Source organism: Oryzias latipes, chromosome 1 (genome assembly GCF_002234675.1).
Source record: "Oryzias latipes chromosome 1, ASM223467v1".
Taxonomy (NCBI): Eukaryota; Metazoa; Chordata; class Actinopteri; order Beloniformes; family Adrianichthyidae; genus Oryzias; species Oryzias latipes.
This window is the reverse complement of record NC_019859.2, coordinates 1,102,392-1,130,315: the sequence shown is the minus strand read 5'-3', so window position 1 is coordinate 1,130,315 and position 27,924 is coordinate 1,102,392. Positions and strand designations below refer to the sequence as shown.

The 27,924-nt window shown below is 49.0% G+C and overlaps 2 protein-coding genes across 6 annotated transcripts; one reads left to right on the top strand and one right to left on the bottom strand.

Moving 5' to 3' along the window:
• The first annotated feature begins 133 nt into the window (after nt 1-133).
• Nucleotides 134-20,232, top strand: LOC101159242 (palmitoyltransferase ZDHHC5). 5 transcript variants are annotated; one of them, XR_002873132.1, is made up of 13 exons: nt 713-1,565; nt 3,080-4,613; nt 7,010-7,131; nt 7,203-7,360; nt 8,620-8,792; nt 9,470-9,572; nt 9,641-9,732; nt 9,885-10,011; nt 10,120-10,228; nt 14,349-14,458; nt 15,571-16,610; nt 18,285-18,513; nt 18,548-20,232. XR_002873132.1 is itself a non-coding variant. In XM_023953945.1 (12 exons), the coding sequence occupies exons 2-12, from the start codon at nt 4,450-4,452 to the stop codon at nt 18,433-18,435; spliced, it is 2,349 nt and encodes a 782-aa protein (XP_023809713.1). In that variant the 5' UTR covers nt 134-412; nt 3,080-4,449; the 3' UTR covers nt 18,436-20,232. The 5 variants fall into 5 exon arrangements, 3 of the variants coding, with proteins under 3 accessions (XP_023809713.1, XP_023809700.1, XP_023809707.1); XM_023953945.1 differs by lacking the exon at nt 713-1,565 and adding an exon at nt 134-412 and having other exon boundaries at nt 18,285-20,232; XR_002873133.1 differs by lacking the exon at nt 18,548-20,232 and having other exon boundaries at nt 711-1,565; nt 15,571-16,743; nt 18,285-18,398.
• Nucleotides 20,233-20,438: 206 nt separating this feature from the next.
• LOC101158084 (thioredoxin-related transmembrane protein 2-B) lies at nt 20,439-24,944 on the bottom strand. Its single transcript, XM_023953963.1, has 8 exons — nt 24,613-24,944; nt 23,481-23,541; nt 21,930-22,043; nt 21,757-21,833; nt 21,566-21,672; nt 21,423-21,488; nt 21,223-21,352; nt 20,439-20,949 (listed from the first exon to the last, which is right to left on the bottom strand). The coding sequence occupies exons 1-8, from the start codon at nt 24,799-24,801 to the stop codon at nt 20,773-20,775; spliced, it is 921 nt and encodes a 306-aa protein (XP_023809731.1). The 5' UTR covers nt 24,802-24,944; the 3' UTR covers nt 20,439-20,772.
• Nucleotides 24,945-27,924: the final 2,980 nt, after the last annotated feature.

Sequence of the window (27,924 nt, the reverse complement as noted above, 5' to 3'; positions counted from 1 at the left end):
AATGACGACTAGGCTGAGCTCTGTGAATTTTAAATAAAGTGTTTACAAAGAAAAATATTTTTTCTTTCTCTAAAAGTCTCTCCTTTAACCAGGCCACAGTTGAAAATAATATTTTGTTTTAATCGGTCTTCCCTGGATAAATGCAGGTTAACAAAAAGTCCGTCATCACGTTCACCCAGTGAAGCTGAGTCGTTGGTTTTTGGTTGCCATGGTGATTCCTTTAGACAGGGTTTTGGTTAAACTCAGACTGATCCAAGTGAATTAAAACCGTGATCAGGTTTTCTGAACCCGAAGCCGGTCTGATCCGGATCAGCCGAGCGTGATCCGTTTCCAGCTCCGACATCAGCGCCTCGCGCTCTCGTCCCGCCGCACCTGCTGCTCAGGTAGATCTGGGAACCGGTGAGAAGTTCAGGTATGCTCGGAATTCTCGCTTAAAGCTCTACAAGGAACAACAGTCACAAAACCTGACAGGAAAACACACGTGTGGAAAACACGTGTTTTGTATGGACATAATGTGGCAGAAAATAAATAAATGAGAGAGAGAGGGGCACGCTGGATGGGCAGACCCCGCCCCCTACCTGGACAGGTGCACTCCAAAGTGATTTAACTGTTTGTTGTCGCAGCAGGTGGAGGAGGTGTTTACTGTGGGAAATGGGTCAACAGCCAAACATCTGTTTCTGTGTTTGGTGGATTCATCTCTCACGCGCATGCGCGCACGCGACCACAGCAGAGCCGCGTGTTTGTTTTTCTGTTGCTCTGATTCTTTTTGTTTGCTTTTTCGGATCACGCGCGTGAGGAGGATCTTCGCTGTTTGGGGTGATCTCCACGGCTCCTGCTGTCATTTTACCCCCCCCGGGGTGGGGGTGGGGGGTCTCCATGATGGGTGGGTCAGGATGCTTCAAGCTTAAATTCGGGGAAACACCCGAAAACACGTTTAAAGGGTGTCACGTGAGAAGATTAGGATTTTGTGTCATAAACCGATTACACGTCAACAAGGCGCGGTGACAACGAAAACAAAAGCAGCAGAAAACGTTCAACATCTCTCTAATATCCGCTAAATTGCTCCGGATTCTACCGAATCACGATATTCAGAGGGCTTGACATCCCGGATGCTGGGGGCGGGACTTAGCCAAACGCGAGGCAGCAATTCGCTGCTAGCTTGATTGACTGTTCCTGTCGTCCAATCACAGCTGTCCTCGCGGCGTCGGCTCTCCTGCTGCTCCGTGGCATCAGGGTTACGGGGAATATGTCGGCCTCCGGGAGCCTCTTCGAAAGCGCCCTGACAGAGAGAAGCGCGTGAGCATTTGGGGCTATTTTTCATCACTTTTCCCGCCTTCGGCTCGCGCTTCTTTGGATCAGCGGCCTCGCGGGTCTAAAAGCAGGAGCCTCCGCGGGCTGCTGGGAAAGCTAGCTTCGCCTGTCAGCAGCTACAACGTCCGCTTTCTGGAACCGGGCTGAGGGGCGGACGGCCGCGGCGTGTGTCTGTTCGGTATAACCCTCACAAAGCCCGGGACCCGGTGGGAGCCCCCAGCTGCGCCTGGAGGAGCAGCGGGACCTCCTCTCAGGTGAGATGGTGTGTTAGCTTACTGCTAGCTAAGGACCGATTCGCGTAGAAGCTTAGACCGAAACGCTGAAGTAATCCCGCCGGTGTCGCCGTCGCTGATCCAGATCCGGTAACGGGGGTGTGTCCGTGCAGACCGGGTCCTGGAAACGTGCCAGTTCCTTCAGGTCCTTCATGATGGATCTTCTCCTTCAGAGCCTCCTCCACGTCAATTCACTTGTATTTATTTAGCCCAATACATTATTACAACAATAGGCTTCAAAGCGGTAATATAAGAACAGGAAACCATTCATAAAACACGGCAGTTTATTACTAAACTAAACATCTCCCCCTTAAACCCTCCTTCCCAGTAAGGAAAAACAAATTCTTGAAAAAAAGAAGAAACCTCAGGGAGCTGTAAGCTAGCGGGAGAGCCTGTGAACAGAGAGCTCTCAGAGGGAAGAGGGGCGGGGTTATTCTGCACCGGCAGTCCCGCCCACAGGTGAATTTCTGCATAAACTGAGAAGACGACACTGGTTTTTGGATTTTGGCTAAAAACGCTGTCATCAGAAATGAGAAGACGACTGGGAACACTTGCAAAAACAGATTAAAGGATGATGGCGGCGGGACTTTAGGGAAAAATCCAGAAAGGCCATTTTATTGTGAAACATGGCTCCTGTTATGGGTTCATTGTCTGTTTTCTCTCGTTTAAGCGCTGCCCTCATTCCTTTGTTCCTTCATGTATGCGTTCGTTCATCTGCTCATGACATCGACGTCTCTCATCCAAACGGATCTCTTTCCGTGTTCGGTTCAGCTCCGCGGTGCTTTAGCGCTTTTGCTGCAGTCATTTTATTTGTTAAAGAGCTGTTGATGGGCTTTAACGGTTTCTTTAGGTCTAAAGTTGGAACGTGCTGGCAGAACAGCATCTGGAACATTGGAGGACTCTGTTTTTTCTGCCGTTCTCTGCTGTCGTCATGCAGAACATCAGACCTTTGAGTCACAGAAATCCTCGCCAACCCGATACGATCCACAGTGGGAAGGTGTGAATGAAAAAGTCAAAACAAAAACGAGTTGTCCAAGTGGTTTCCTCCAATCACCAAAGGTTCTGGGATACCGGAACGGTTCTCGAGTCAGGAACCGCTGCTGTTGGAAGATTACAAAGAAAAAATAGACTTTTGGATTTTTATCCCAAACCAAGACAACAGAATGCAACAGAACGCGTTCCACACTTCTGCTTCAGCAAACAGATGATGTGAAATCAGGTGTTTGCTCCGCAGCATCACCTCACCTGCCTGTGGTGTTGATCAGCCAATCAGACGGCAGCAGGAAGCTGCTGCTCTGTCAGGCTTTATGTGCATTCAGGCTAAAGCATTTCAGAAAGAAGAGTTCGACTCTTCACGGTGAGATGTGATCCTTTGTCGTCTTACATCACTTCCTGCTGAGCAAACGTTCTACAGTTTTGGTTTGAAAAGCCTGAATCCGTTGCTGATGTGGGACCTTCTCACGCTAACAGACTGTTTGCTCTCCTTCCTGCTGCAGGAGCAGAAGTTTGATCGGCCGTCGGACTGGATCATGCCGCTAGGACGGCCCCCTCCCCATCACACACCTGGGAAACGGCGGCTGCTGTGAGGCCGTCATCCTGGGGTTCCTGTTGGATGAGGGGTTCTCCAAGGACATCTTCAGCTTCTGTCTGAGCGTCAGCTCCACCCACTGACGGAGGTCGTCGTCCAACCATCATCCAGGCACCGTTTCTGTGTTCAGGGGAAGGCAGTGGAGGGGAAATCTGGGGAAGGTTGGAGGTTACACACCTGTCCAGCAGAAAGGAGGCGGAGCCTCTGCAGGTGTTACTGCTGCAGGTCGGCTGTTCTCCGTTTTCCTTTCTGTGTTTACGGACGCACACGCCGATGGATCACCAGCTCACGTCAGAGTTTTGGACCCAACGATCAGCTCGCTCCCCACTCCCCCCCCCCTCTGTCACACCTGAGGCGCCCCTGGCAGGGGAGGTGGTTTGAATCCACCGCCGATGGGGTTTGGGGATGTCCCGACACAGGAAGACCAGTCTCCTGTGTTGGTCCGTGGTCAGACTGCTGTTGCTAGACCGAGTCCTGACCTGAAGGCCGTTCTTCCCTTTGAAGTGGAGCGTCCTCTCAGGATGTGAGGAGCTGCCGGTTCTCCGGGTCTGCTGTGAGAACCAGATTCTGCCAGAGCTGAGAGAGAAGAAAAGCACAGAGAGGACAGCAGCGTCGGGGCAGATTATCCTCCGGCCTTTTCACGTTCTGCCCCCCCTCGCTGTTGTTTGGCCCCCCCTCATTCTGTCCATGTTTCTGTGTGGAACTACCTCTGCCCCCGTCTGAGGACCCGTCAGCCTGGATCCCTCAGGGACGATCCGCTTCAGTTGCTCTGAACCCTGAGGACTTTTGGAGGTTTCGGCTCAGGATCTGCCTCTTGGGTTTTCAGAACTTCACCGTCTCAGAAACGGTTTGTTTTCCTCGGCTGTGGAACCAGAACCAGAACCGTCACATGGTTCTTTGTGTTTTTTTTCTTACAATTGATGGAGAGCACACGATCTGAATGATTGGTTCTAACAGGGTTTTGTTCTAACACCTTCATCTGGATCATCTCTGGTTTAAGCCCCCCCCCCCTGTTATTCTGTGTCTAATCAGAACACCCAGCTTTTCCGGCACAGAGACCCATAAACTGCTTCTAATCTGCCCCATCAGGATTGGGATTTACACAAACATCCATGCTCTTGAATGGGGTGAAGCTCAGGCCCCCCATGTCCTGACAGAGGAAGCCTTCATCCTCAGTTGACCCCCCTCTCGGCCTGGTTATTGCCCCCACCAGTCACAGTCACAGCCTCTTCATCCCAGCTGTTAGTCAGCAAACACACCGCCAGGAAACAGGAAGTGATGCCAGGTAGCAGCAGTAAAAGCGGAGGGAGGGGTCCGTCCTCCTCACCGCTCCCCCACGCCGTGGCCCCCCCCAGCAGACCGCTGCGGCCCTCCCGCTACGTCCCGGTGTCGGCAGCGACCTTCTTCCTGGTGGGCTCCACCACGCTCTTCTTCTGCTTCACGTAAGTGGCTGGAGGACAAAGGAACCTTCAGGGTTCTGCTCACGTCAATCTGTTAGAACCCGATGGTTCTGCAGGTTCTCATGTTGTCCACATGGATCTGGGTCTGAGCCATCGTTTAGGTCTTCAACCGTTTCCACGATTCCTGCAGATTCTGAAGCAGCTTCATGCTGATCCACGTCACGTCATGTCATGTCAGTGGTGTGGCGTGGATCTGTGCAAAGCCCAGAAGAAAAGCCGCTTCCTCCTTGGCGGAACGGTGAAAGACTTCTGGTAGTTCCCAGAGCGTGTGTTATTTCGGTGTTGCCGATGTTAAAAGAAAGCCGTAACTTTATTTAAACCCAGCAAACGGCTCAGATGCAGAAATCTGTGCTGGTCCTCCTGACGGTTCAGGTGATTCTATGAAATTGCGGTGAAGTTCACAGAGATCAACCCTAAATATCTGAGGGTTTTGGTGAACATCACTGCTCAGACACGGAATCATCTGGATTCATGATGTCATTTGATTTATTCTGGAAATTTCCATTTAATTGTTTATGAAACAGACTTTACCGAAACACCATGAAAGATGGAGTTTTCCTTCAGAAAATATTCACTTTTAAACCTTTTGCTCAAAACTAAACGGGGTTCTGAGATTTACTGATTTGAGATGTAGAATTTAAGTAAAGATTAATTAGAAATTGATAAGCCTGTGATTTAATCCAGACTGGAAAATCCTCATATTTTCACGAATTGGTTTTCATGTTTGATGCTGGACTTCAGGAAGATCCTCCGTCGGGGGGGGTCTGCGTGTTTGTGCGGCGGTCGCAGGCTGTTGTCTCTAATCCCGCTGGTTGTGACTCTGCAGGGAGATTACGTGTCTAGTCAGAGTGTGAGGACAGGAAGAGGCAGCGGCGGCGAGATGTGAGAAAGTCCGATTGGCGTGTGCGTTTCAGAGCACGCATGTGTGAGAAAGTCTAATCTGTGTGTGGTCAGTGTGGTGGGCTGCCAGATTAGTGAGGGTGGGGGGGAAATAGGCCAACATCTGTCACCCTGACAAAAGCCCATCATCCAGTCCCCCCCCTCCCCCCGTCTGTTTATGTTTCTGTGGTCATATGGAGGGAAATCGTGGAAACAATCGGGGCTCAGGTGAAACCAAACCAGAAAGCAGGTGAGGTGACTGCATCTGAGCACTGGACCGACTGACTCCGCCCCCATGGCGTCCCAAACAGGAAGGACCTGCTGGCTCCAAGAAGGCCAAATCCCGGAGCTATCTTGGACATTATTGGTTAGACTAACTGGATCTGATACCTTTCTAAATATCATCTCTATAATCCCCATTTTTTAGTTGTAAACTGACCAATCAGATACTTCAATAAAAGTAGGAGGAGCCTTTGGGCCCTATTATCCAAACATTTGACTGACAGATTTTGCGTACATGGTAAATGGCTTATATAGCGCTTTCTACCCTCTTTTGAAGGCTCAAAGCGCTTTACAGTCACAGACCCATTCACCCATGCACACATTCACACACAGATTCACACCCTTATGGCGGCTCCCCTGCCGAACACTGGCGCCAACCTCCCACCAGAGGCAAGGTGGGGTTCAGTGTCTTGCCCAAGGACACTTTGACACATGGGCGTGCAAGGCGGGAATCGAACCTGCAATCTTATGATCGTGGGTCGACCGCCCTACCGCTTAACCACGGCCGCCCACATATGCGTAGGCCGCATTCAAGTCGTAGGGGTGTGGCCTTCCAACAAGCTCTCTCATGATTATTTTTCTTTGAAACCACGACTCAGAGCGACTCAGACCAATCACTGCTAACTGACGTCGCCTGGCTCCAACATGGCGGCGTTCTATCGGGGGAAAATGGTGACTTAACTGACTTCATCTGGTTGGAGCCAGAAGCAGGCTGACATCACTCAGTCCAGGTCTGTGATACAGTCGATGGGACAGACGGTCTGCAGCAGTTTAGGGACTCTTTCCTGATCAGAGGCATTGATGATGGATCGATCAGTGATCAGGTTTGTCTGCAGAGTCAGAGGATTCTGCCAGCAGAAACGCGTGGCTCCACCTTCAACCTCTGAGGAAGACTCTGGATGAAGATGTTTAATCTCTGATCATTTGGTGACTAAAAGACAAAGATCCAGCGAAGCAGCTTGAAGTTCTGTGAAGCTCATGGATGCTGGTTCTGTTTGGTTCTGCTTGGTGCTGACAGGATCCTCATCTGGGTTTTTCCTGGCAGAATTTCTTCACATCTGTAGTTTTAACTGGGATCAGAGAAATGGGGCCATTTTTTTAGAAATATCCTCCATTCATGCGTCCTGAGGGTTAAAGCTTGTCCAGATGTGCGGTGCTCTGATGTTGGTGACTCTGCGTGACCTCAGCGTGTCATGGCGCTCTGGTTGCTGTTGCAGGTGTCCCTGGCTTACCGAGCGTTTCTCCGTCGCCGTGCCCGTCTACAATGGAGTCATCTTCCTGTTCGTGCTGGCTAACTTCTGCATGGCCACATTCATGGACCCTGGGATCTTCCCAAGAGGTGAGTGCAGCCCAAGAGCGCCGCGACATTCAGAGAGGGCCCGCCAAACGTGGGTGTGTGTTTGTGTGCAGCTGAGGAGGACGAAGACAAGGAGGACGACTTCCGCGCGCCGCTGTACAAAACCGTGGAGATCCGGGGGATTCAGGTCCGGATGAAGTGGTGCTCCACCTGCCGCTTCTACCGCCCGCCGCGCTGCTCCCACTGCTCCGTGTGCGACAACTGCGTGGAGGTGTGTCCTCACTCAGCCCGCCCTCGTTTCACAGGAAGCCACGCCCCTCAGCAGCTTTTGAACTGGTTCCAGCTGAGGTTCTGCAGCGTTCTCAGTGTCTATGAATGAGTCGAGTCAAATCACTGAAATCCTGGTTCTAATTGAAGATTTTGATTCAGATTTATCGTCTTTTGCTCAAAGGATGAGCTTTTTTCTTTTAAAAGTTCCAACACAAAAAAGTCTGTGTTTGGTCTTTGTTTGCTCCTCAGAGGTTCAGCAGCTGGTGGAGCTCAGGACTCAAAAGATTTAAAAACGACAAAGAAAACATTTCCAGGAATTTGATGCATGCTCTGCCTTAAGCGCACGTCTGTCGCACAGACCCTGAAGGCATCGTTCAGGTCCAGATAAACCACAGCTCATCAAAAGCTCAGGAGGCCGTGGAACCGACCCTAAACCAGCCGGTCCCGTCCTTTAACCCAAACCTCTGCTTTTGCTGAACTTTGTAAAAACAGACGGACATCAGGTCTTGATTAACTTGAATAATTTACGTCAAAAGAAACAAAAGGTCCTCTAAAAGTGTCCTGGCCTCCAGGGGGCGCTCTATTCTCAGCATTCAGACACGATGCGGCACAGGTTTATTAATAATATTAAAGTGTGAATCTGTCAGAAGAAACCTCTGCCGGCAGAATCCTGGAGCGTTTACATATGCACGCCCCGGAGAGGCTCCGCCCCCAAGATAATGAGCGTCTGGTTTTCATGAGGCTGTCCGGTTCTGTCTGTCGGAAAACGCCTGATTCATGTCGTCAGTAGCAGCAGTGGGCGGGGCATGACATCAGAAACAGAGCAGGACGGAACCCCCCCGTCACGTGCTGCTCGTCCGACTTCCTGGCGAACGTTCCGGGTCAGAGCAAAGCAGGCGGAGATCTGTTCGTTTCCTGCAGCAGCTGATGCTTCTGACATCACTTTATGATGAACCACAGACCGCCACTTCCTGCTGCATCAGCAAAGATTCTCAGCCCAGTTCTGTAACGGGTCAGAACTTAATAAATGTGGGTTTTTCTGACCGATCCAAAGAGTCTGGATGTCCACATGTCTGGGATCTCCATCCTCTGAAAGAACGAGGCAGGAAGGAGCGTTCATGTTCAGACGGCTGCTTCACCTGTGCTCCTCCTCCTCCTCCTTCTCCCTCCTCCCTCCTCCTCCCTCCTCCCTCCTCCTCCCTCCTTCTCCCTCCTCCCTCCTCCCTCCTCCCTCCTCCCTCCTCCTCCCTCCTCCTGCAGGAGTTCGACCACCACTGTCCGTGGGTGAACAACTGCATCGGCAGGAGGAACTACCGCTACTTCTTCCTCTTCCTCCTGTCTCTGACGGCTCACATCATGGCCGTGTTCGGCTTCGGCCTGCTCTTCATCCTCTACCATCGGCAGAGCGTGGACCGCCTGCACGCCATCGTCACGTATCCTTTAGGCGCCGACCCGCGGTCGCTGCGCCCGTATGACCAGAACTACAACGGTGGGACTCCACTGAGGTGAAGGTTCTGGACACAGATGAGGTTAAACTGCTATGACCTTAAATGGTTCTGTTCAGATGGTTCTGCTGTGATGGTTCTGTTCAGATGGTTCTGCTGTGATGGTTCTGTTCAGATGGTTCTGTTTAAATGGTTCTGCTGAGATGGTTCTGTTCAGACGGTTCTGCTGTGCCGCTGTCGGGTCCGTCTTCGTCCCTGGTTCTCCGGGGAGGGCGAGCAGATTCTGGTCATGCTTCTGGTTTCGTCACAGTTCCTGAATCGATCTTCTCTTCCCGCTGAACGTTTGTTGGTTTTTCTCGTGGTCGCAGTCACGGCGTCTCAGGATGCGGCGTGGCGTGTTAGTACTTTTCGTTGGATCGGATCTTCATCAGAACACAGATGTTCTGGAGATCCGTGCAGAAAAGCAGACGTTTGGACACGTTGAGAGGAGGAGCAGTGATCATGTTGGAGCTGCCAGGAAAGAGGAGGTTCATGGATGAAGGATGAGGATGAGGAGGATGATCTGCTGTGGCTCCTCCTAAGGGGAGGTGCTGAGATGTTTGACAGACGGACGACCTGCTGCATGTTTTTGTCATGGTCCTTGACCCCTGACCCCCCCCCCCCAGGCTGGCTGTGATGTGCGTTGCAGGTCTGTTCTTCATCCCGGTGGCCGGCCTCACCGGCTTCCACGTGGTTCTGGTGGCCCGGGGCAGGACGACCAACGAGCAGGTGCGTGGGAGGGCGTGCCGGGGGCAGCTGCAGCGCGGCGGGAACGCTAACCGGTTGTTTCTGTCCAGGTGACGGGGAAGTTCAGGGGCGGAGTCAACCCTTTCACCAACGGCTGCTGGAAGAACGTGTCTCATGTGCTCTGCAGCTCACTGGCGCCCAGGTAAACTTGGCGTTTCCACGTCTGACTCCTGGCTGCAGCCCCGCCCCTCTGAAGTGTCGCCTGCTCTCCTGCTAGCTTCACTTTGCCGTGGACTGCAGAAAAGCTCAGCTGTGTTGCATCATGGGAGTTTTTTTATCCCGCTTCCTCTGCAGGTATCTGGGCAGGAAGCGATGCACGCAGAACGTCAGCGTGCAGCCGCCGTTTTTGCGGCCGCAGCTGACAGAGGCCCAGCTGGCGGCGAAGATCCTGGACAACGGCATCCAGGGAGACCTCCACAGGGTGAGGGGAGGCCCGGTGCTCCTCCAGAGCCTGACGGGTCTGTCAGCAGGTCCAGAAGGCCGTTGTCGGTTCTGCTCCTCATCCCCCTGTCCTCTTCGTCCCTCCCAGTCCAAGTCCAGTCTGGAGATGATGGAGAGCCAATCGTGTGACGCTGAGCCTCCTCCTCCTCCCAAACCGGAGCTGCGCTACCCCGGAATCACCAGGGAGAACACAGAAGGTACCTCCTCCTCTGAGGGGTGTTGGACTCTGAGGGGAGGCGCTGTGGGAAGGAGGGAGTGACGGGCTCAGGAATGAACGTGTTAATACAGGAATCAAACTCATAACAGGGATGTCCGGTCGCTTCTACGGCTTTGTTGTTGCTAAGCGACAACAGCTGGTCTTGTAAACAATATACCCACAGACCGTTTCAGGTGGAAGGAGGAGGTGGAAAACAGTCCAAAAAAGGAGCAGCAGGCCCCTCAGTACATTTATTAGGTGTAAATAAAATAAAAAAGTCCAAGTCTGTCAGAAACAAAGTTGTCAGGAAAGCAAACGTACCGGCAGCCGACCACAGCGCCGGTTTGAAACCAACAAAAACGTCCCTATGATCCAAAAACCCAACTTCCTGTCATCTCTGAAGTTCATCTACACGCCCCTAAATGTGTCTTTAATAAACTACACCGTCTCTACTTTATGACATCACTCCTGCGACATGAATGATCCACATCAAGCGAGCGCCTTTGAAGCTCATTTATGTTACCAAACACACAGATTTATCACGAAAAACTGATTTGGAATTGACTTGATAAATGTAGATGAATACGTGACATTACAACACGATAAAACCTTCCCGTCATTTTTCCTTCAACGGTTCGGTGAACGTGACTTGTGCGGTTGTAGTTGTCAACGGCACTGAGGCGCACGGCGCCCCGACAACAGAAACTGCTGCGTGTGCGATCATGCGTGACATATAGGCCTGCACAATATACCGCAAATTTATCGTTATCGCGACATCAAGCTGTGCAATATGCATAACGCAAAAGACGGCGAAAATCGCAATAAATGGTTACCTTAACCCTTGTGCTATCCTAGGCACTTTAACATTGATAGTGGGGTCATCTAGACCCACTAGACAGTGCTCTGAACCTTTTTTCTTCATTGATCTGTGATCTTCACTGGTGTCCATGGATTACATGAAATTTTCCACCTTTATCCACCTTTGTCATGGTAGGGAGAACACCTCAATGGAAGGGGGGGTCATCTAAGATAGCACAAGGGTTAAATGTGCTAAAACATCTCATGGCAGCTTGAAATATTGAATAAATGAAATAAATCCCTTTATGCATTTAACCAATCGGAAGGACCCGTTTACGTTGTTGATCAATCAAATGAGCCCTTTTATGTTTGATGTTTGCCTCCTATGTTGACGAGGGTCATTTGGAGTATAACTTTTATACTGTTTTATACTGTTGCATTGAAATGGAAATTATGTTTTTGGTTGGTTTGATATTTGTTTATACACCGCAAATTATATCGTTATCGCAATATTAATCACACATATCGCGAGTTTTCCTCATATCGTGCAGCCCCAGAGACGGATGTCCCACTGGCCGTTCTGCATGTCAATCAAGTGACATCATCATTTATGGCGAGCATGATGATTACATTTGATGAATGTGATTTACCCATAGGTCTTTATGATTGACATATTGCCCCCCAGGTGTCTCTGTTCCCTCATGTTCTATCTAGTCCAGGGGTGGGCAATTCCAGGCCTCGAGGGCCGGTGTGTCTGCATGATTTCCAGACATCCTTGCCCTACTCATGGCTGATTACCTGGTTCAGGTGTGTCCAGCCAATTAGAACATGCCAGAGCAGGGTTTGCTGGAAAACATGCAGGAATGCGGCCCTCAGTGCCCACCTCTGATCTAGTCAGAGGCGGTCCTGGCTTGTTTGGCGCCCTGGGTGAAACACTGGACGCCCCCCACCCCACCCCCCCCCCCCACCCTCACCCCCATATTGTCACAATAGCAGCAAGTTGACGCAATTGGAGGAGCTACCTGGTTTAGTCTAGAAAAACTACAGGAAAAAAACGTCCAGATTGCGCCCTGGGCTACCGCCCACATTGCCCATAGAAAAACCGCCACTGTATCTAGTGTTAGTCGGTATGTGTGCAGGGTTGCATCCATGCTCCGTGACCTGTGACGGACTTTTGACCGTGATCTAACGGGAAATTTCGTGTTCATGACAAATAAATGGTTTTGAAAACAGAAATGTCAAACCAAACCTTGTATTCATGCTTGAAAGTCTTTGTACGTTTTATTTTGACGGTTATCTAATTACTTCCAGGGCTCCAGACTGCGAGCAATTGCTCGCATTTTGCGACCAAAATTTGAGAGTGTGCGACTGAATTTTACATCCAGTCGCACATGCGCGACCAGTAAATTTGCCTCCCCCACCCTTCGTATTTTTTAAACATTAAACGTGGAAGGGGCAAGTCAATGATCAATGAAATAATCAATGCGACGCAAGCGCACACGGACGCAGGCAGACACATACTCGCGCACATACTCATGAAACGCGAGCACGTACACACTCGCGTGATGCCTGTGTGTGAGGCGGCCACTGCGTGTGAGAAGAATAGGGAAAGCCACTGTGAGTGGCTAAAATGCGTGGAGGGGGAGGGGCCTAGAGATAATCGAGTGCGCGTAAACATCTGTGGGAAGGAAACGGAGACAAATATCACAACCTGATATGTGCGTCTGAACTATGGGTAAGCGAACTATTGATTCGTTCTTCCGACCTGCGGCTAGTGTACCAGTGCCAGAGTGTACAGCAGGGGTCTCAAACTCGCGGCCCGCAAGCTATTTGCGGCCCCCAAGATATTTTGCGGTCCCCGCCTTAATATGAAGGTTTAATGTTACTGCAGCCCGCCAGTTTGTATGAATGACACTTTTACATTGTCGTGCGCGGAGCTGACAAAGTAACCAATCACAGTGGGGTATATGACTCTTGGGGGCGGGACAATGACCGGGCTTGAAAGCAGGAAACCTGACAGCCCCCTCCCTCCCCGGACCACATTAAGGAGTTCCTTACTTTCCTTTAGAACGTATTTAGTCGCTCGTAATTTTCTACATACATGCAGTCCGTGCTGAACTTTTCTCTGGGCCGCACAGAACCGGAGGAAGGTTTAGGGTTTCGGTTACGGCGGCGCATCAAACGGGTTACGGCAGCACACCGCTCCCGCGGGAGTCGGGTCAGCTGAGGAGAATAAATGTCCCACACCTACATGCGTGACAGCTAACGGGGCTTGAACTTTAAACACGCTCGAGCAAAAACAACATTAGTTTTAGACACACTGAAAATACGTGGGGAAAATGCAACGATAGACGTGTTTGAGATGAACCGGCACCTCGCCTGGATCGTTGGGGAGACCAGGCGGGGGGGCTGTGAGATGAACGCGAATCTGCAGCAAGACTGAAGGGGAACAGGAAGTTGGAGTTGTCCTTAACATTCAATTTAGTTTTAATATTCTTCTCCCCCTTAGTATGATCTGTGTTATTATATATTTTATGATTATTTTAATATTTTGTGATGTATGTAGCCTTTTTTAATGAATTGGTATTTTAAATTATTTTAATTAATCACTCCACTACGAAAACCATCAGGACACATGTCCCATAATGCATTGTTTTGTAGTCTGTAGGGCAGCTTTCAGTCAGTTCAGTTTCCAGCTGTGTCCGGGTAGGTTTGCCCCTTGCTCCCACCCCTTTCTCGCGATATTTTTGTGATGATTGACAGTTAATGTTGGAGCAAAAACAAAAATATATATCTCACACCAGGTGATCTGCGCAGCGTTGAGTTCACCTGGGTGATCTCAAACACGCTTATTGTGCATCTTGGCTGCACCTATTTGGTCTCACCAAGATCAGTTCTGTTTTCTTTACTATTCATGACAGTCAGTCATGACAGCGATGCTGATGTCAGTTTACCTTCTTGTTGCATCTTCAAAAGTGAAGAATAAAATGTGACACTGAATTTGAAACAGCACATTGTAATTTCTGCATCTATTATTAAAGTATTTATTAGTAATACAGTGGAAATGAGTAGATTTGGTTAGCATGTTGATTTACGGTATGCGCCCCTAAATTTTCTGGTTGTGCCACTAAAATTTTCAGTTAGGGGCCACAGTGCTCCTAGTGAAAAAAGTTAGTCTGGAGCCCTGACTTCAGCTGGAAGCAGATCCACCAACAAAACCCTGAAACCAGTTTCTATTCTTGGTGTTTCCTTGTCATGAAAATGTTTGGTCTCGTTGGTGTCCGTGTGTGATCGTGCTGCGGTTTATCGCCCCCTTCCTGCAGAGTGCAGCCTGCTGAACAAAGCCCCGCCCACCCCGACCATGTACAAGTACAGGCCCAGCTACAGCCCGGGGAAGAACCACACCGCGCTCACGCACGCGTACGCCAACCAGGTAAAGCGGCCCTCAGCGCAGCGTCCGCGGCGCTCCCGGTTCTGATCAGTTTCTTCAGCCACTGCGTTCTAATGACCCGTTTTCTTTTGCTTTCCTTTTGGGTTCTCAGTGGCTTACTGTTGATCAGTTTCAGTAAGTGTTCTGGAAGCATTCCCCCCCCTGCCTAGGCTCAGCTATGTTTCCTAACACCCCTCCCCCCATGATCTGGACCCGACCCAGAACCTCGACTGAGTTCAGAGGCATCTGCTCAAATCCAGAGCTGTGTCTGGTCTAGATCCCTCAGCCTCTCTGCCCCCGTTGTCCAGTGAGTCTGTAGGTCTCCCTACACCTATTAGAACCCCCCACCCCCGTTATTTGCCCTTCTTGCCCCCCTCCCTGTCCTGCTGTCCACACGGGGGGCATTTTCCAAAGCAGCATGTGGGTTCTGCGGCCCAAGGGCCTCATCTGTGGCAGATGTGAGGAGGTAACGTCAGCGGAGACGATAGCTGAAGGTTCTGCATGTCGGTTCTGGGAGCTGGACGGTGTCCCAGAACCGACTGTATCGGAGAACTGGACCCACCAGAACGGTTCTGTTCCAGCTCCAACCCAAGTCACTGTTTCTATGGCAACCTCTCTCTCCAATCAGGAGTAAGCGTGCTGGAAGGCCACACCCCTTCCGCGGTCAAACGTTTAGGCGGCCAGCAGAACGGTTCTTCTGACCAAAAGAAGGGCCGAATAACGGTCGTTTATTTCTCTGTTTTGGCGGGCACTTCCTGTTTGGAACGCCAGGGGGGCGGAGTCGCTCAGTCCAGTTCTCAGATACAGTCGACAGCATCAGGTGAACATCTCACCTGGCCTAACAGGTCGGGGGGGCAGAAGCCATCTCTTTGATGTTCTGCCGATGTTTCGGGATTTGACGACTTTTTATGCAAAAGTTCTTCCAGAACCTCTGACCTCATTTGACCTTTCTGTTTTGGACCGATTTTCCCAGAATTCCTAGTTTTGTCATTTAGTGTTTAGGATGTTATGTCGTTGAGAACACAAAGGGGGGGCTGTGGGGTCTTTCTCTTTGCTCCTGTTGGCTCAGCCTCTCCTATCCTCCCCTCTTCTCCCCCCTCTGTCGCCCCCTCCAGCTGAGTCGGGGGGAGAGCACCGGCAGTGCCAGGGACTCCTCCTCCTCCACCTCCTCCCTTCTCCAGGCCAGCCAGCAGCCCGGTTTCCGCTCGCAGCCCAGCCTGGACCGGAGGGAGGCCCCCACCGACAGAGTGGGAGGGGGGGCCGGCGCCGACAGGAGAGAGGGGGGGCGGGAATCGGGAGGCGGGGGCATACCTGGCTACTCCCTGGGCGGGCGCTCGTACCCGTCCTTCTCTGACGCCAGCGTGCTCTCTGGACGGTCCTCCAGCTCCGCCCACACTTCAACAGGCACCGCCCACATCTCCGAGGCAACCACAGCCAGCTTCAAAAGTCTAGCCAATCAGACGCCGTCGCCCCACCGCAACGGGAGTCTGTCCTACGACAACTTACTGGTGGGGGGCGAGGATCTCAACAAAGTGGGGGTCACCGCTGCCCCTGAGCTCTCCTCTGGGAAACCCTGTACAGCAGTGGGAGGCGGCTTCAACCCCCCCCTCCTGTTGCAGCAGAGGGAGGCGGACCTGCAGGCCTCCCAGTCTCCCCATCACCACCACCACCGCTCCTCACACCACCACCACCCCTTCCTCCACCGCTCCTCCTCCTCCACGTCCTCCTCCCCCCCTCCCCCACCAGAGAGGGAGCGGCTGCTGGCTGACCTCCCACCTGGCCTTCAGAGCTCCGCCCCACTATCTCAGCCTGGCCCCCACCATCACCACCACCATCATCACCACCACCACCACCACTCCCACCACCACCACTCCACCTCCCGCCCCCCACGCTTCGCCGCTCCTCATGCCCCGCCCCACCACCACTACCCGTACCGCACCCGCTCCACAGACACCCCGCTGGGGTCCACCAACACAATCCAGTCCTTGCACACCCCACACCCCCCGCCCCTCGGCAAGTCGCTGTCTTACTCGAGCGCCGCCGCCGCCGAAATGCAGTACCGGCTGGTTCGCAAGGCGTCGGCGTCGGCGGGGGCCAACGCAGCGGGGGCAGGAGGAGGAGGAGGGATGGGAGGAGGAGCGGTCCAAGCGCCAAAGTGAGTATGACCTCCCCCTTCGGCCAGGACAATGGGTTTGAACCCGCCCACCTGCCCGAACATCCAACTGCCTGACTGCCTCCTCCTGCTCCTCTTCTGCCCCCCTTCTCTCCTCCTCTCACTGCCAGATTCTGTGAGTTTCTCCTTCTCTGCTCCTCTTCTGTTTTTGCTTCTGTGTTTCTGTCAAACGTCCTGACTGAGGATGAGGCTGAGACTGACTCAGACCAGCCTCACCCCCCCAGGGTTCCTTAGACCAGACACAGCCCCCCAGGCAGAAAAGCAGTTGGCATTTCAGAGTGCTGCGGGAGGCTCAGAGGTGTAGAAAATGACGAGTCATGAATCATCAGCAGTGAGGCTCCGCCTCCTTCTGGATTCTCTGTTTAGTTTAAATTTGTGTGTTTTTCTTATTTCATAGCAAACAGAACAAAGAAAATCTTTTACAGGATTTATCTTTCTGCTAGTCATGTCATGTTTTTCTCCTATGAGATGTTTTTTTCCTTTAGCAGACATTATTTCTTCTGGCAGAAGTTTTTTTATCTGGCAGACACTTTTTATAGTTTCTGTCTTTTGGCAGATTTATGGATGAGATGTTTTAGAAAATGTTTTTAGCAGAAATCTTTCTTCTAGCAGACAGTTTTTCTTGTTTCTGATCTGTGAGATTCTATATACTGAAACTTGGAGGATACAGCAGAATTTATTTATGATTATCTTATTTGATATTTTACATAAAGTTTAAATCAGTCTGATAATAATGATTTAAATTATTGACGGGGATGTGGACGTTAATGCGTTCACGTGTTAATCACACTTTAAACTTTTATGTGAAATATTTAAACAGTTTGAATTAATTGATTATTAGGCTATTTAGGAAACTTTTGATTTTTTTAATGAAATTTATTCTTTGATGAGAATATTTATGAAACTTAAATTAATGTGGAAGCATTTGCCTAAAGACAAAATAATATCTACACTAAATGATTGACAGCCTATAGCGGAAGACGTCCATAAAGGAGTTTTCCTAAAGCTTTTTTTGTTTTTGAGATGATTTAGAATCAAACATGCAGATTTCAGTTTAGTAGGAAATGATTCACTTTTATTTCCACTAAAGACGACTCTTATTTTGAAAAACTTTATCATTTAAATGTTTCATTTTATTTAGGGAAGTTGTGATCTGATCGGGAATCAGATTTTGGTCTCATTTTTATGATCAGTGCTGAATATTTGAAGCTTATTGTTCCAGATCATTAGTGCACTAGTGACATCACCAACAGACCGCCATGTTTTACCGCCGTACAACGCAGCAGAATTTGGCTCTAGTTCTAGAGTAACAGAACCAGTTTGGTAAAGATCTTCCCAGATTCTGACTTTTGGGACCAATAACTGTTTCCATAAAGGTTCATCAGTGTCTCTGCTGGTTTGTCCAAACGCAAACAGAGCCTAAAAAGACTTTCATCTTTTTTAGTTTTTTATGCATCTCATAAGTATCAGATCTGGACCATAAAAGCCTGACGAGGTCATCGCTTATTTTAGTGACCAGAATTCCATGTAAAGAAAACTTTAACGGTGATTCTGCTTCATCCAGTTCAGTCTGTTTTTCTCTAACAGGAACTTATATCGCAGAACCGGACGGGTTCTACCAGAAACTCAACGCTCCTCTCTCCCTCCTCCCCACAGGGATGAGCTGAAACGGACCAATGGGGGCCAGCCCTTCTCCTGCTCCACCCCCTCCTCCCCTTCTCATCCAAGCCCCGCCCACAAACCTCAAGGGGGCAGTGTGAAGAAAGTGACGGGCGTTGGGGGAACTACCTACGAGATTTCTGTATGACAGGTAAAAGAGCGCTGAGGCTCCGCCTCCTCCCATCCCAGATCTCTGCGGAGAGGAACAGACTTCCTGTACAGCTGGGACGTCCTGGGCTTTCGGACGTCCTGGGCTTTCAGACTTCCTGGACTTTCGGACTCCCGCATGGAGCAGCAGCCCCCTCCTGCCGGGGCCGGAGCAGCTCCGCCACAGAAAACAGGATTTCTTTTCAAAGCTCTCACCTTCTTGTCCAGATCCTCCACCTTGAGTCCACGGCTGCAGCTGCCGGTTCCCGGCATCGGGTCACGGGGGCGCTTCCCCCCTGACAGCAGCCTGACTCCTCCCCTGATGGGGGACCCGGACCCCTGGAACCTCCCTCCTTGTTCCTGGGCCTCCGTGACTCCGTGTTTGTACAGGACGACGGCGGGATTTCTAAATGTTTGTTTTTTAAGTGATGTTCTCACAGAGCATGCCCAGATCCACATCCCCCGTCACCATGGAAACCATCCAATGCCAGACTTTTCTACCAAACTGGGTCCTGGATAAGTGGAAGTCTGTTTTTTTTTTAACTTCTGGGATTGAATCTTGCTTTTTAAAGATTTTTCAATCCAAACATTCAAAACGGAGATAATTTTCGCCTGTTCAGGTTTTCCTCCGGTGAATGAAAATCCACTTCCTGACCAGCTGCTGGAGAGGAAGGAGGCTTTGCAGGTTTGTCTCCTTGAAATGTTTCTGATGTCAGACCCGGGTCGGGTTTGATTGAAGGAACCGCGTTTGGAACTTCAGAACCAAGTTTCACCACAGAGTTTTAGAAGAACCGATCAGCTGACAGACACCTGGCTCCTCAAACACGGTGGTGGTAGTGTGGTGGTCGGTGTCTGTTTAGCTGCTGTAGGAGCTGGAAGACTTGCTTCAGCCAAAACCTCCTGAAGAAGGAAGTCTGTTCCAGAGCTGCTGGTTCTGATCCAAACGGAGGAACCAGATGAAGACACTCAGAAACATTTGAACGGGACAAACCCTTCCTCCTGCGTTCCTCTCATGTTTACAACTTTTTGAACTTGATTCTAAAATCAGACACGTGGTTTGACTGCAAACCCCTGCTTTTATTATGAAAATCTGTGTTTTATTGTGAAAGTGAGACGGTTTCCGTTTGTGCTCATAAAACTGTTTTGAACATTTCTCCCTCCATCGCTGACCCCTCCCCTTCTATCGCGTTGCCGTAGCAACTCTAATCCGTCTCAGTGCGGGCGTCCGATTAGAAAGATTGTTGCTCGTCTCCTGAGACTCCGCCTCTAAGCGTCCGAGGGTAGCAGTGCAGCTCCAAAATGTGAACTACTTGTAGCCCCCCCCCCCCCCCCAAGCACGGAAACGCCCCCCCAAATGAATACTTTCAAAATAACAGCACAGCATCAGATGTTTGATAAAAATGTGAATAGAATTAGTCAAATCAAAGCGTGGCGAGGACGATGAGGCATTCAAGAACAGCAGACAAGAGGAAAAAACGACGCCTTCATGTCTTAAGAACCAGAACCACAGAAGTTCCTCCATTGTTGTTGGCCGTTGATGATTGGGGGGGGGGTGCTTGCCTCTTTGTTGGGCCTGAAATGAGCTGGGTTTGTATTTCTATTCCTGAACAATCAGAACTCCAGCAGAACCAACTGACGTGTGGGTTTTCCAGAACCAATCGGGCCTCCAGGGCGTTTTCATGCAAACCGTGGCGTTGGTTTCTGTGGGCGCCGCGTGGACGGCTGATGTTTGCTGTACAGATCCATGTGAGTCCCTCTGTGCTGCAAGCTGCTCAATAAACTCCTCCTGTGGAACATCGCTGCAACGTGGCCTTTCTGGGGGGGGTCATTAAAAACAGCAGTTCTCCTGCATCCTGGTGCAGTTTCCGTTCTGCCACCAGGGGGCGACTGTCAAACATAAGAACCTGCAGATCTGACAGAAAAACACCTTTTCCACGTTTCTGTTTTATTGCATGAAAAAACTGATCAAATGTAAATCAAATCATTAAAATCTAGGAATGAAGATTAAAAATAACATTTCCAGTGTTTTAATAATTTACTACAGGAATGTTAAAAACAAACGTAAGAAAAGAATTTTACTCTAGAAATAAAAAAAACAATCCAACTGCGTGCAAACATAAGCTCCGCCTCCACCTGCAGAAAACCAAACGTTTTTATGGAAATGATCAAACACAACGCTGCTGGGGGGGTCCTCTGTCCTCATATTATGGGATGCATGGGAATTGTGAAGTTATTGTTAACAGAGGGGGGGGGGTGAGGCCTCACGAGCCCCTCCTGCTTGATCAACCGTCAGTTCCACAGCTGATGACAGGAGGCGGAGTTTGCTAAGCCAACAGTCTCATTTGTCTTTCTTGGATTCAGGCTCCTCCCCCTGGGCGGGGGCTCCCTGCTGCTCTGGCTCCTCCTCCTCGGTGACCGTGGGGAACTGGGATTGGCTGGGCTTCTCTCTGCTCCTGCTGAGCTTCTTGGATTTCTGGTAGAGCTCGTTCAGGTTGAACTCCCGGATGATGTTTTCCTGAGGAGCAAAGCAGACGTTTGATCCAGCTTCACCTGCAAACCATGATGACACCTCCACCGAGCTTGAAAGAGGACACTGAAGTCAGCCTCTGATTGGCCGCTTCAGCATCAGGAGTCCAGGGGAAACTGAGCCTCGGTGATGACATCACTAAGGTTCCCTGAACTAAGCTGCCTTCAGTGTTGACGTGTTTTCGCTCGTCCCGCCTCCGCGTTACCGTCGTCCGCCGTACGTTAAACTCTGGGACCATCGGCCAGTGTTCGCCCCCCTTACCTCAGTGAAGCTCCAGGACACCGCTCTGCCCTTCTTGTCCACCTGGGGGCGCCGCATCAGCTCCTTTCCTCCCTGGAACAGCACCAAGGACGGCAGCTGCTTGGACAGTGGCGATGCGGACACCCTGTACCTGCGGGGGGGGGGCACAGCGTCAGAGTCTGGATGGAAGCCCCTCCCACCTTTACAGAAACATCTCCTACTTCTTGGAAACTTCTCCGTAGCGTCCGATGTCCACTTTCCCAAATTTGAGGCCGGCGCAGTTGTACCTGCAGAGCAGCATGCATGCCATGACTGTGTTTGTGGGGGTGGGGGGTCCTGGCCCAGTGAGGGGGGGCGGGCTTACTTGAGCGAGAGGTCAGCGTAGACTGAGGCGAAGGACTGGCACTCCGGAGACCAGTTGGCGAAGAATTCTACGATCCACGTCACGCGTCCGTCTCTTTGGAGCTCGTCCTGCAGGCGCAGACACAAGACTCAGGGGGGGCTGGGGGGGCACCCAGGCTAAGCCCAGCTGTGCTGGGGGGCGGGGTTACTCACATCGATGGTTTTGTCGCTGAAGTATTTGATGTACTCGGGTCCCATGTAGAGGGGGGGCTTGCAGGTCATCAGGAAGACTGAAACGCAGCAGAGACGCCGTGATTGTTTGACCCCCCCGTCCTCGCCCGGGTCTTCTGAACAGAACCGCTCAGAGTTCTGCAGGCCGGACTCACCGATGCAGAGCGTCAGGTACAGGAGACCCAGACGGACGTCCAGCCGGAAGAACAGGATGACGTTGGCCACTTTACTGAACAGGATGATGTTCCCAACGTGCTGCTCCACCGTGACTGACGGCAACACACAATACACACACAGAGAGACACACAACACACACACAGAGAGACACACAACACACACAGAGACACACAACACACACAGAGACACACAACACACACACAGAGAGACACACACACACACACAATACAAACACAGAGAGACACACAATACACACACAGAGACACACAACACAGACACAGACACACACAACACACACACAACACACACACAGAGAGACACACAACACACACACAGAGAGACACACAACACACACACACAGAGACACACAACACACACACAGAGAGACACACAACACACACACAATACAAACACAGAGAGACACACAATACACACACAGAGACACACAACACAGACACACACAACACACACACAACACACACACAGAGAGACACACAATACACACAGACACTAATGAGTTAAACTGAACAGTTTCAAACTCTCATTTGTAAAGTTTTCATTTTTTTACATTAAAGAAGTTAAATAGTACAATATAAAAAGCATTAAACTGGACTTGGTTCTGGTTCTGAAGAGGGCTCCTGGGTTCTGGACCACAGTGGTGGGGGACTCTTCATCTTCATCTTTCCCTCAGAACTTCTCCGGTTCCGTCCTCAGACGTCTGCTTTGGGTCGTTCGGGTGGACGTGTTCTGCAGAATCCGCTCCAGCAGATCCGGACCTGCTGTGCTGATAAAGCCTCCTGGTTCTTTGGACTCTCCAGCACCACTGGACTCCACTGGATGGAAATCTTCACATTTCTGTTGTAACGTGTCGGTCCAAACTGGTTCCAACACTTTGAGAGATCGGGAATGGGCCGGGATGCGGTTCTGGGACAGTCCAGAGATGAACGGGATCACATCGTTATTCCTCCTTGGTTTTTTACTTGGGATCTGGAGAAGGTCCGGTTTGGATATCAGAACATTCTGAGGCCAGGCGGACGGGTTCCTCTTTCTTTTCACCTTCAGGCCTAATGGACCCGCCTTGGGTTCTGTTCTGGAGGTTCTGATCTGCGTGCGGGTTCTCTGTAACCGCTTCCAGCTCCGGGATTTTCATCTGGACCCGGGTGTCGTCCACATACCAGAACCAGCTGCTGGGACAAGTACCTGGGCTTCCAACGACCCAAAACCACCTGAGCCTTTAATAGGTCTGACCTGACCTTCAGAGGAGCCATCGTGACCCCTCCTCCCTAGAACATGGAGCCGCTCTCTCACCGCCGTTTCCCGACCCGAGCAACGGCGTCAGAACCAGAACCAAGTCCAGATGACGGGGACCTATGTCTGTGAGGAACCGGAGTCAACACAGAAATAAAAGTGACCAGAAGGAGAATCAGATCGGATGAATCCGTCTGGATTTTTTAAATAAAGTCCGTTAGAATCAGATTTAGGATTAGCGGGTTTCTGAACCCGGTTCTTCTGAACGCAGCTGGACTCACTGGCCCTTCGGTTCTTCATCATGACGATGGCGCTGAGGAACATGAGGATCTCCACCTCCCTCTGTGAAAACAAACAGTGAGTTTATGCTTCAATCACTACATAGTGCTCCTTATAGCAGGTTCTAGTTTGTCTGAATCTACAATCCAAAAATCCAGAGCCCAGAAGTTTCTGTGAAAAACCCGTGTGCATCCATGCTCACTAGACCGGTGAGTATAGACCACAATGCATTGCGTCTGAACAATTTTTGTATTTAAATATTATGTTTATTATAATATAATAATAATATGTTTATTTAAATGTATTTTTTAAATAAACCATCAAAGATTTTATTTCCAGAAGACAGTAGATCATAAATAATCATCCCAAAACGCTCATATTGATTAGAATTTAACTTTGTGAAATCGATGACGTCATATCTGTCATAAAAAAAAGAAAAGTAGTGATCATGGAGTCCGAATTGCTTTTACAATCCAGAGCACTGCATAGTTTTTTAGTAGTTAGGGCGTCTGAGTTTGTAAAGTTTCACATCATCAAACCAAATGAAATAAACCCTAAAGGAGGTTTTGCCCTGAACCGTCTGCTGCTGTAAGGTGTGGAGGAGCTTTTCAGCTTTTCCAGCAGAACCTCCTCTGCGGGTCACAACTTCAGAACTTCACTGAGTCTTTTTAGGGTCCAGAAGCAGCAAAGCAGCCCCGCTCATCACACTGCCGCCCCCGTGTTTGACGTTCTGAGCTGTTTCTTGACCTCCAGGTCTTCCAGAGGGTTGGGTCCCCTCAGGATCCTCCCACAGCAGGTGATGAAGAGCATCCGGCCGTGTTCTGCCCCAGAGGAGGCCTCTGACCTCTGACCTCTGAGGAGTGTCTCTCACTCGCTCATGTAAGTTTAATGAGAATGATTTACACACTGCATGAAACATTTCAATGAGACAAACATGCCAGTAAATGAAAAACTGTACATTTAGAGTCACGTGACCATCACGTGGGTGTTGGAAGAACAGCTTCTCTAACTTTATCACTGCAACAATTTGAACAAAAATGACGCAGGAACAATAAATACTAGCTAAACTAAAGCTGCACGCGCCTCCAGCAGGTCCACAAGAACATGCTAGCGGGTTCTTAGAGTTCTACTGACCCAGTCGAAGTCGCAGGAGTTCCCGTCCTCTCGCTGCGTCTCCAGGTGGTCGCAGACGCCGGGGGTCTTTCGGATAGCCACGAAGGCTACAGCCATGAAGAACGAGGCTACGTAGTAGGGCTTCAGCAGCCACTTGTACACCTGCGGCAGGTGGTAGAGGAAGGCCAGCAATGGCGTCAGCAGAGCCATCTTTAACCGAATAACCGTTGGATTCCCGCTATGATTGGGCTGAGTGCTGGAGAAAATCCGTTAGTTTTACATGAATGACTCCGTTAGCATCGCTATGGGAGCGAGAACCGAACGAGTTAGTGACAGGGTACACGGTTTCCGGTTCGGAACTTTCGAAATAAAACAAACTTGAATTAATAGTGACCACAAAAGCTCTCTTTAATGGCATTGTGTTTACTTATATTAAACTGCATATATTTTTAGAAATGGTTTCATTGATTTTTAATCAGCTGAAAGCATAAGTTCTGTCATCAATGACCTGACTTCGCATTTTTGGATTTTAATGTGAAGCCAAGGAAAAGCACTTCCGGTGTTACCGTTTTAATTTCTTTTTCGTATCTCCCCGCCTAAAGGATTGGCGCATTCTTGCTCTGTTGGTTAAATTATAATTATAACCTGCACAATATTGGGAGGTCACATTTACATTTTCACATAAACAGCCCTGGCAGAGGTCAAACAGGACGAATTTGCCCCAGCAGGCTCTGATTGGCTCAGGTTACGACGGCTGCGTCCTTCTGATTGGATAGCAGGAAACGTCCCACTCCCACTGGAAGTTTGCAATAACATTTAAAAATATATCAAATTCTTCAACATATTCGTAGTAAAGAAATACTACAATAAATATTAATAATTGTTTCACTTAGAACAAGTAGTACAGTTTTGTAGCTCACTTGTACATCGGTAGTCAAAGTACAATTAAATGATAACAAAACATTAAAATATAAACAAGCGTGTATGAAATACTTTTAAAATCAGGTTAAGTAAAGTGGTGATGAAGTGTGTTATTACCACATAGACGTGCAGAGGTAGAAATACTCATATGTGTCAAATCTAAAACGTGTTTTTATTTTTGATTACATGTAAGTAATATTGCTGCACCTTGTCTGCCTTGTATAAAGAGGGACGACACATGAATGTCACCAAACAGAGGCACGGAGAACTGAATGATAAATTAAAGATCAAGAATAGAGTAGAAGTAGACGAGAGTAGAGGACAGAACCCAGTGCTCCATCGTTTCTCCAGCTCCAGCAGCCTACCAACAACTAATTGTTATTTAGTTTAATTCAAGCATGTTGACAGGAAGGTGTGTTTAAGATAAGATAAAGCTTTATTGTCATTGTACTACAGTCACACTTGGTACAACAGTACAACGAAATTGCGTAATGTCCCACATTGGTGCATGAAGAAAGAAGAAAACCACAACATAATAATAAAACAGCTCACAACTATCTTTCATACAAAAAGTATATAAAAATATATACATATGTACAAATATATATATATATATATATATATATATATATATATATATATATATATATATATATATATATATATATATATATATATATATATATATATATATACAAATATACATATGAGGGTTATTGCTCAGTTGTAAAAACTGTCTCTGAGTCTGTTTGTCAGTGACCTCAGCCCCCTTAGAGGGCAGCCATTGAAACACCCGGTGTCCTGGGTGTGTGCAGTCTTTCATGATGTTGTGTGTCCTCCCCGGACAGCGGGTGCTGTAGTGGTCCTTCAGTGAGGGAGGAGGGTAGCCGATGATCTTTTGGGCAGGGTTTATGACCCTCTGTAGGACCTTCTTGTGTGCCATGGTGCAGCTTGAAAACCACACAGAGATGCAGTATGTTAGTAGACTCTCAATGGAGCGACGGTAGAAGGAAACCAGCAGCTCTCTCTGCAGGTTGACCCTCCTGAGGATCCTCAGGAAGTGAAGATGCTGTTGGGCCTTTTTCATGACCTCTGTGGTGTTTGAGCTCCATCAGAGGTCTTCATCAATGTGCACACCAAGGTACTTGAAGCTTGGCTCCCCCCCCCCCCCCCCCCACTCCATTAATGACAATGGACTGCAGATCGGATTTCTTCCTGACGTCCACGATCACTTCTGTTGTTTTTGAGGTTTTTAGGACCAAATTGTTGTCTGCACACCACCCCACCTATGGTACTTTTAGTGGATGGTACTACTAATAATAATAGAAAAGCATATTAATATGAACACAATATAGTATTAATGTAAGCTGGGGGAATGAGCCCCCCTGGCCCGGCAACCATCTTCTCTCTGTGGAGAATTATGTACAATGGATGTAATGAAAATTGTAATTATTCCCCTAAGCTTCAATATAGTAGGTGATGTCATGTCATATTTTGATTTTCATGGTTTATCAAAAGATGTCATTTTTATTGTTAAACTGATTATTGTCTTTGGAAAATTCCACATCCACAAATGTAAAATGGTTCAATTCCCAGTCTTGTTTTACTGTTTTCCTTTAGGACTTTAAACCGCATTAAAGAATAATAGAACATCTAAAAAACATGAAGAACATTTTATCTTTTAAAGGAACTTCTTATTAAAAAACAAATTGTATATTCTATAATTATAAAGATAACTTAAAGCTCTGAACTGTACAGTTACTGTTGTACAGTTTGACGACAGTAATTTGTTTGTATTTTTAAATAAAGTTTTGGGGAAAAAACCTTCCCTCATCACGTCCTCCAACGTCAAAACAAAACGGTGTCAGTGGGTGGGGGGTGGACTGAAAATGTATTAATTAACCGACGCTTCAAAATAAACGTCATAGTGCATCACTTCCGGCTCCAGCTGCTGGTCTGAGGTCGGTTTAATGCTGTAAATCTGCATTCATTTGTTTTTGTTGCTGATTCCAGCTCAGCGAGTCAGGTTTAGGCTCCGCCTTCTTCACCTGCTTCAATCACAGCCGCACACTCAACTCCGGCGCGCATGCGCAAACTGTCAACGAAGAAAAGTGAGGCAGAAACACAGAGGAAGTTCCCCAACGTCCTTTTCAAAATACTAAAAAGTTTTAATAACTTTTAAAATGCTTGCATTATAAGAAAAAAATGCATTAAAATATTTGTATTCTTCTGGAGTTCTTGGGTTTTAAATGCAGAAACAGTTATTCCACCAAAAACAAATCACACTTTGACATCTTCCAATGTTTGGGGAAAAAAAGAGAAACATTTGATTTGTTGCAAAAACATTGCAGTCCATATTAATCTGGAAAACAAGCTCAGAAAACAAATAAAAAACCAAAAAAAAAAAAACAT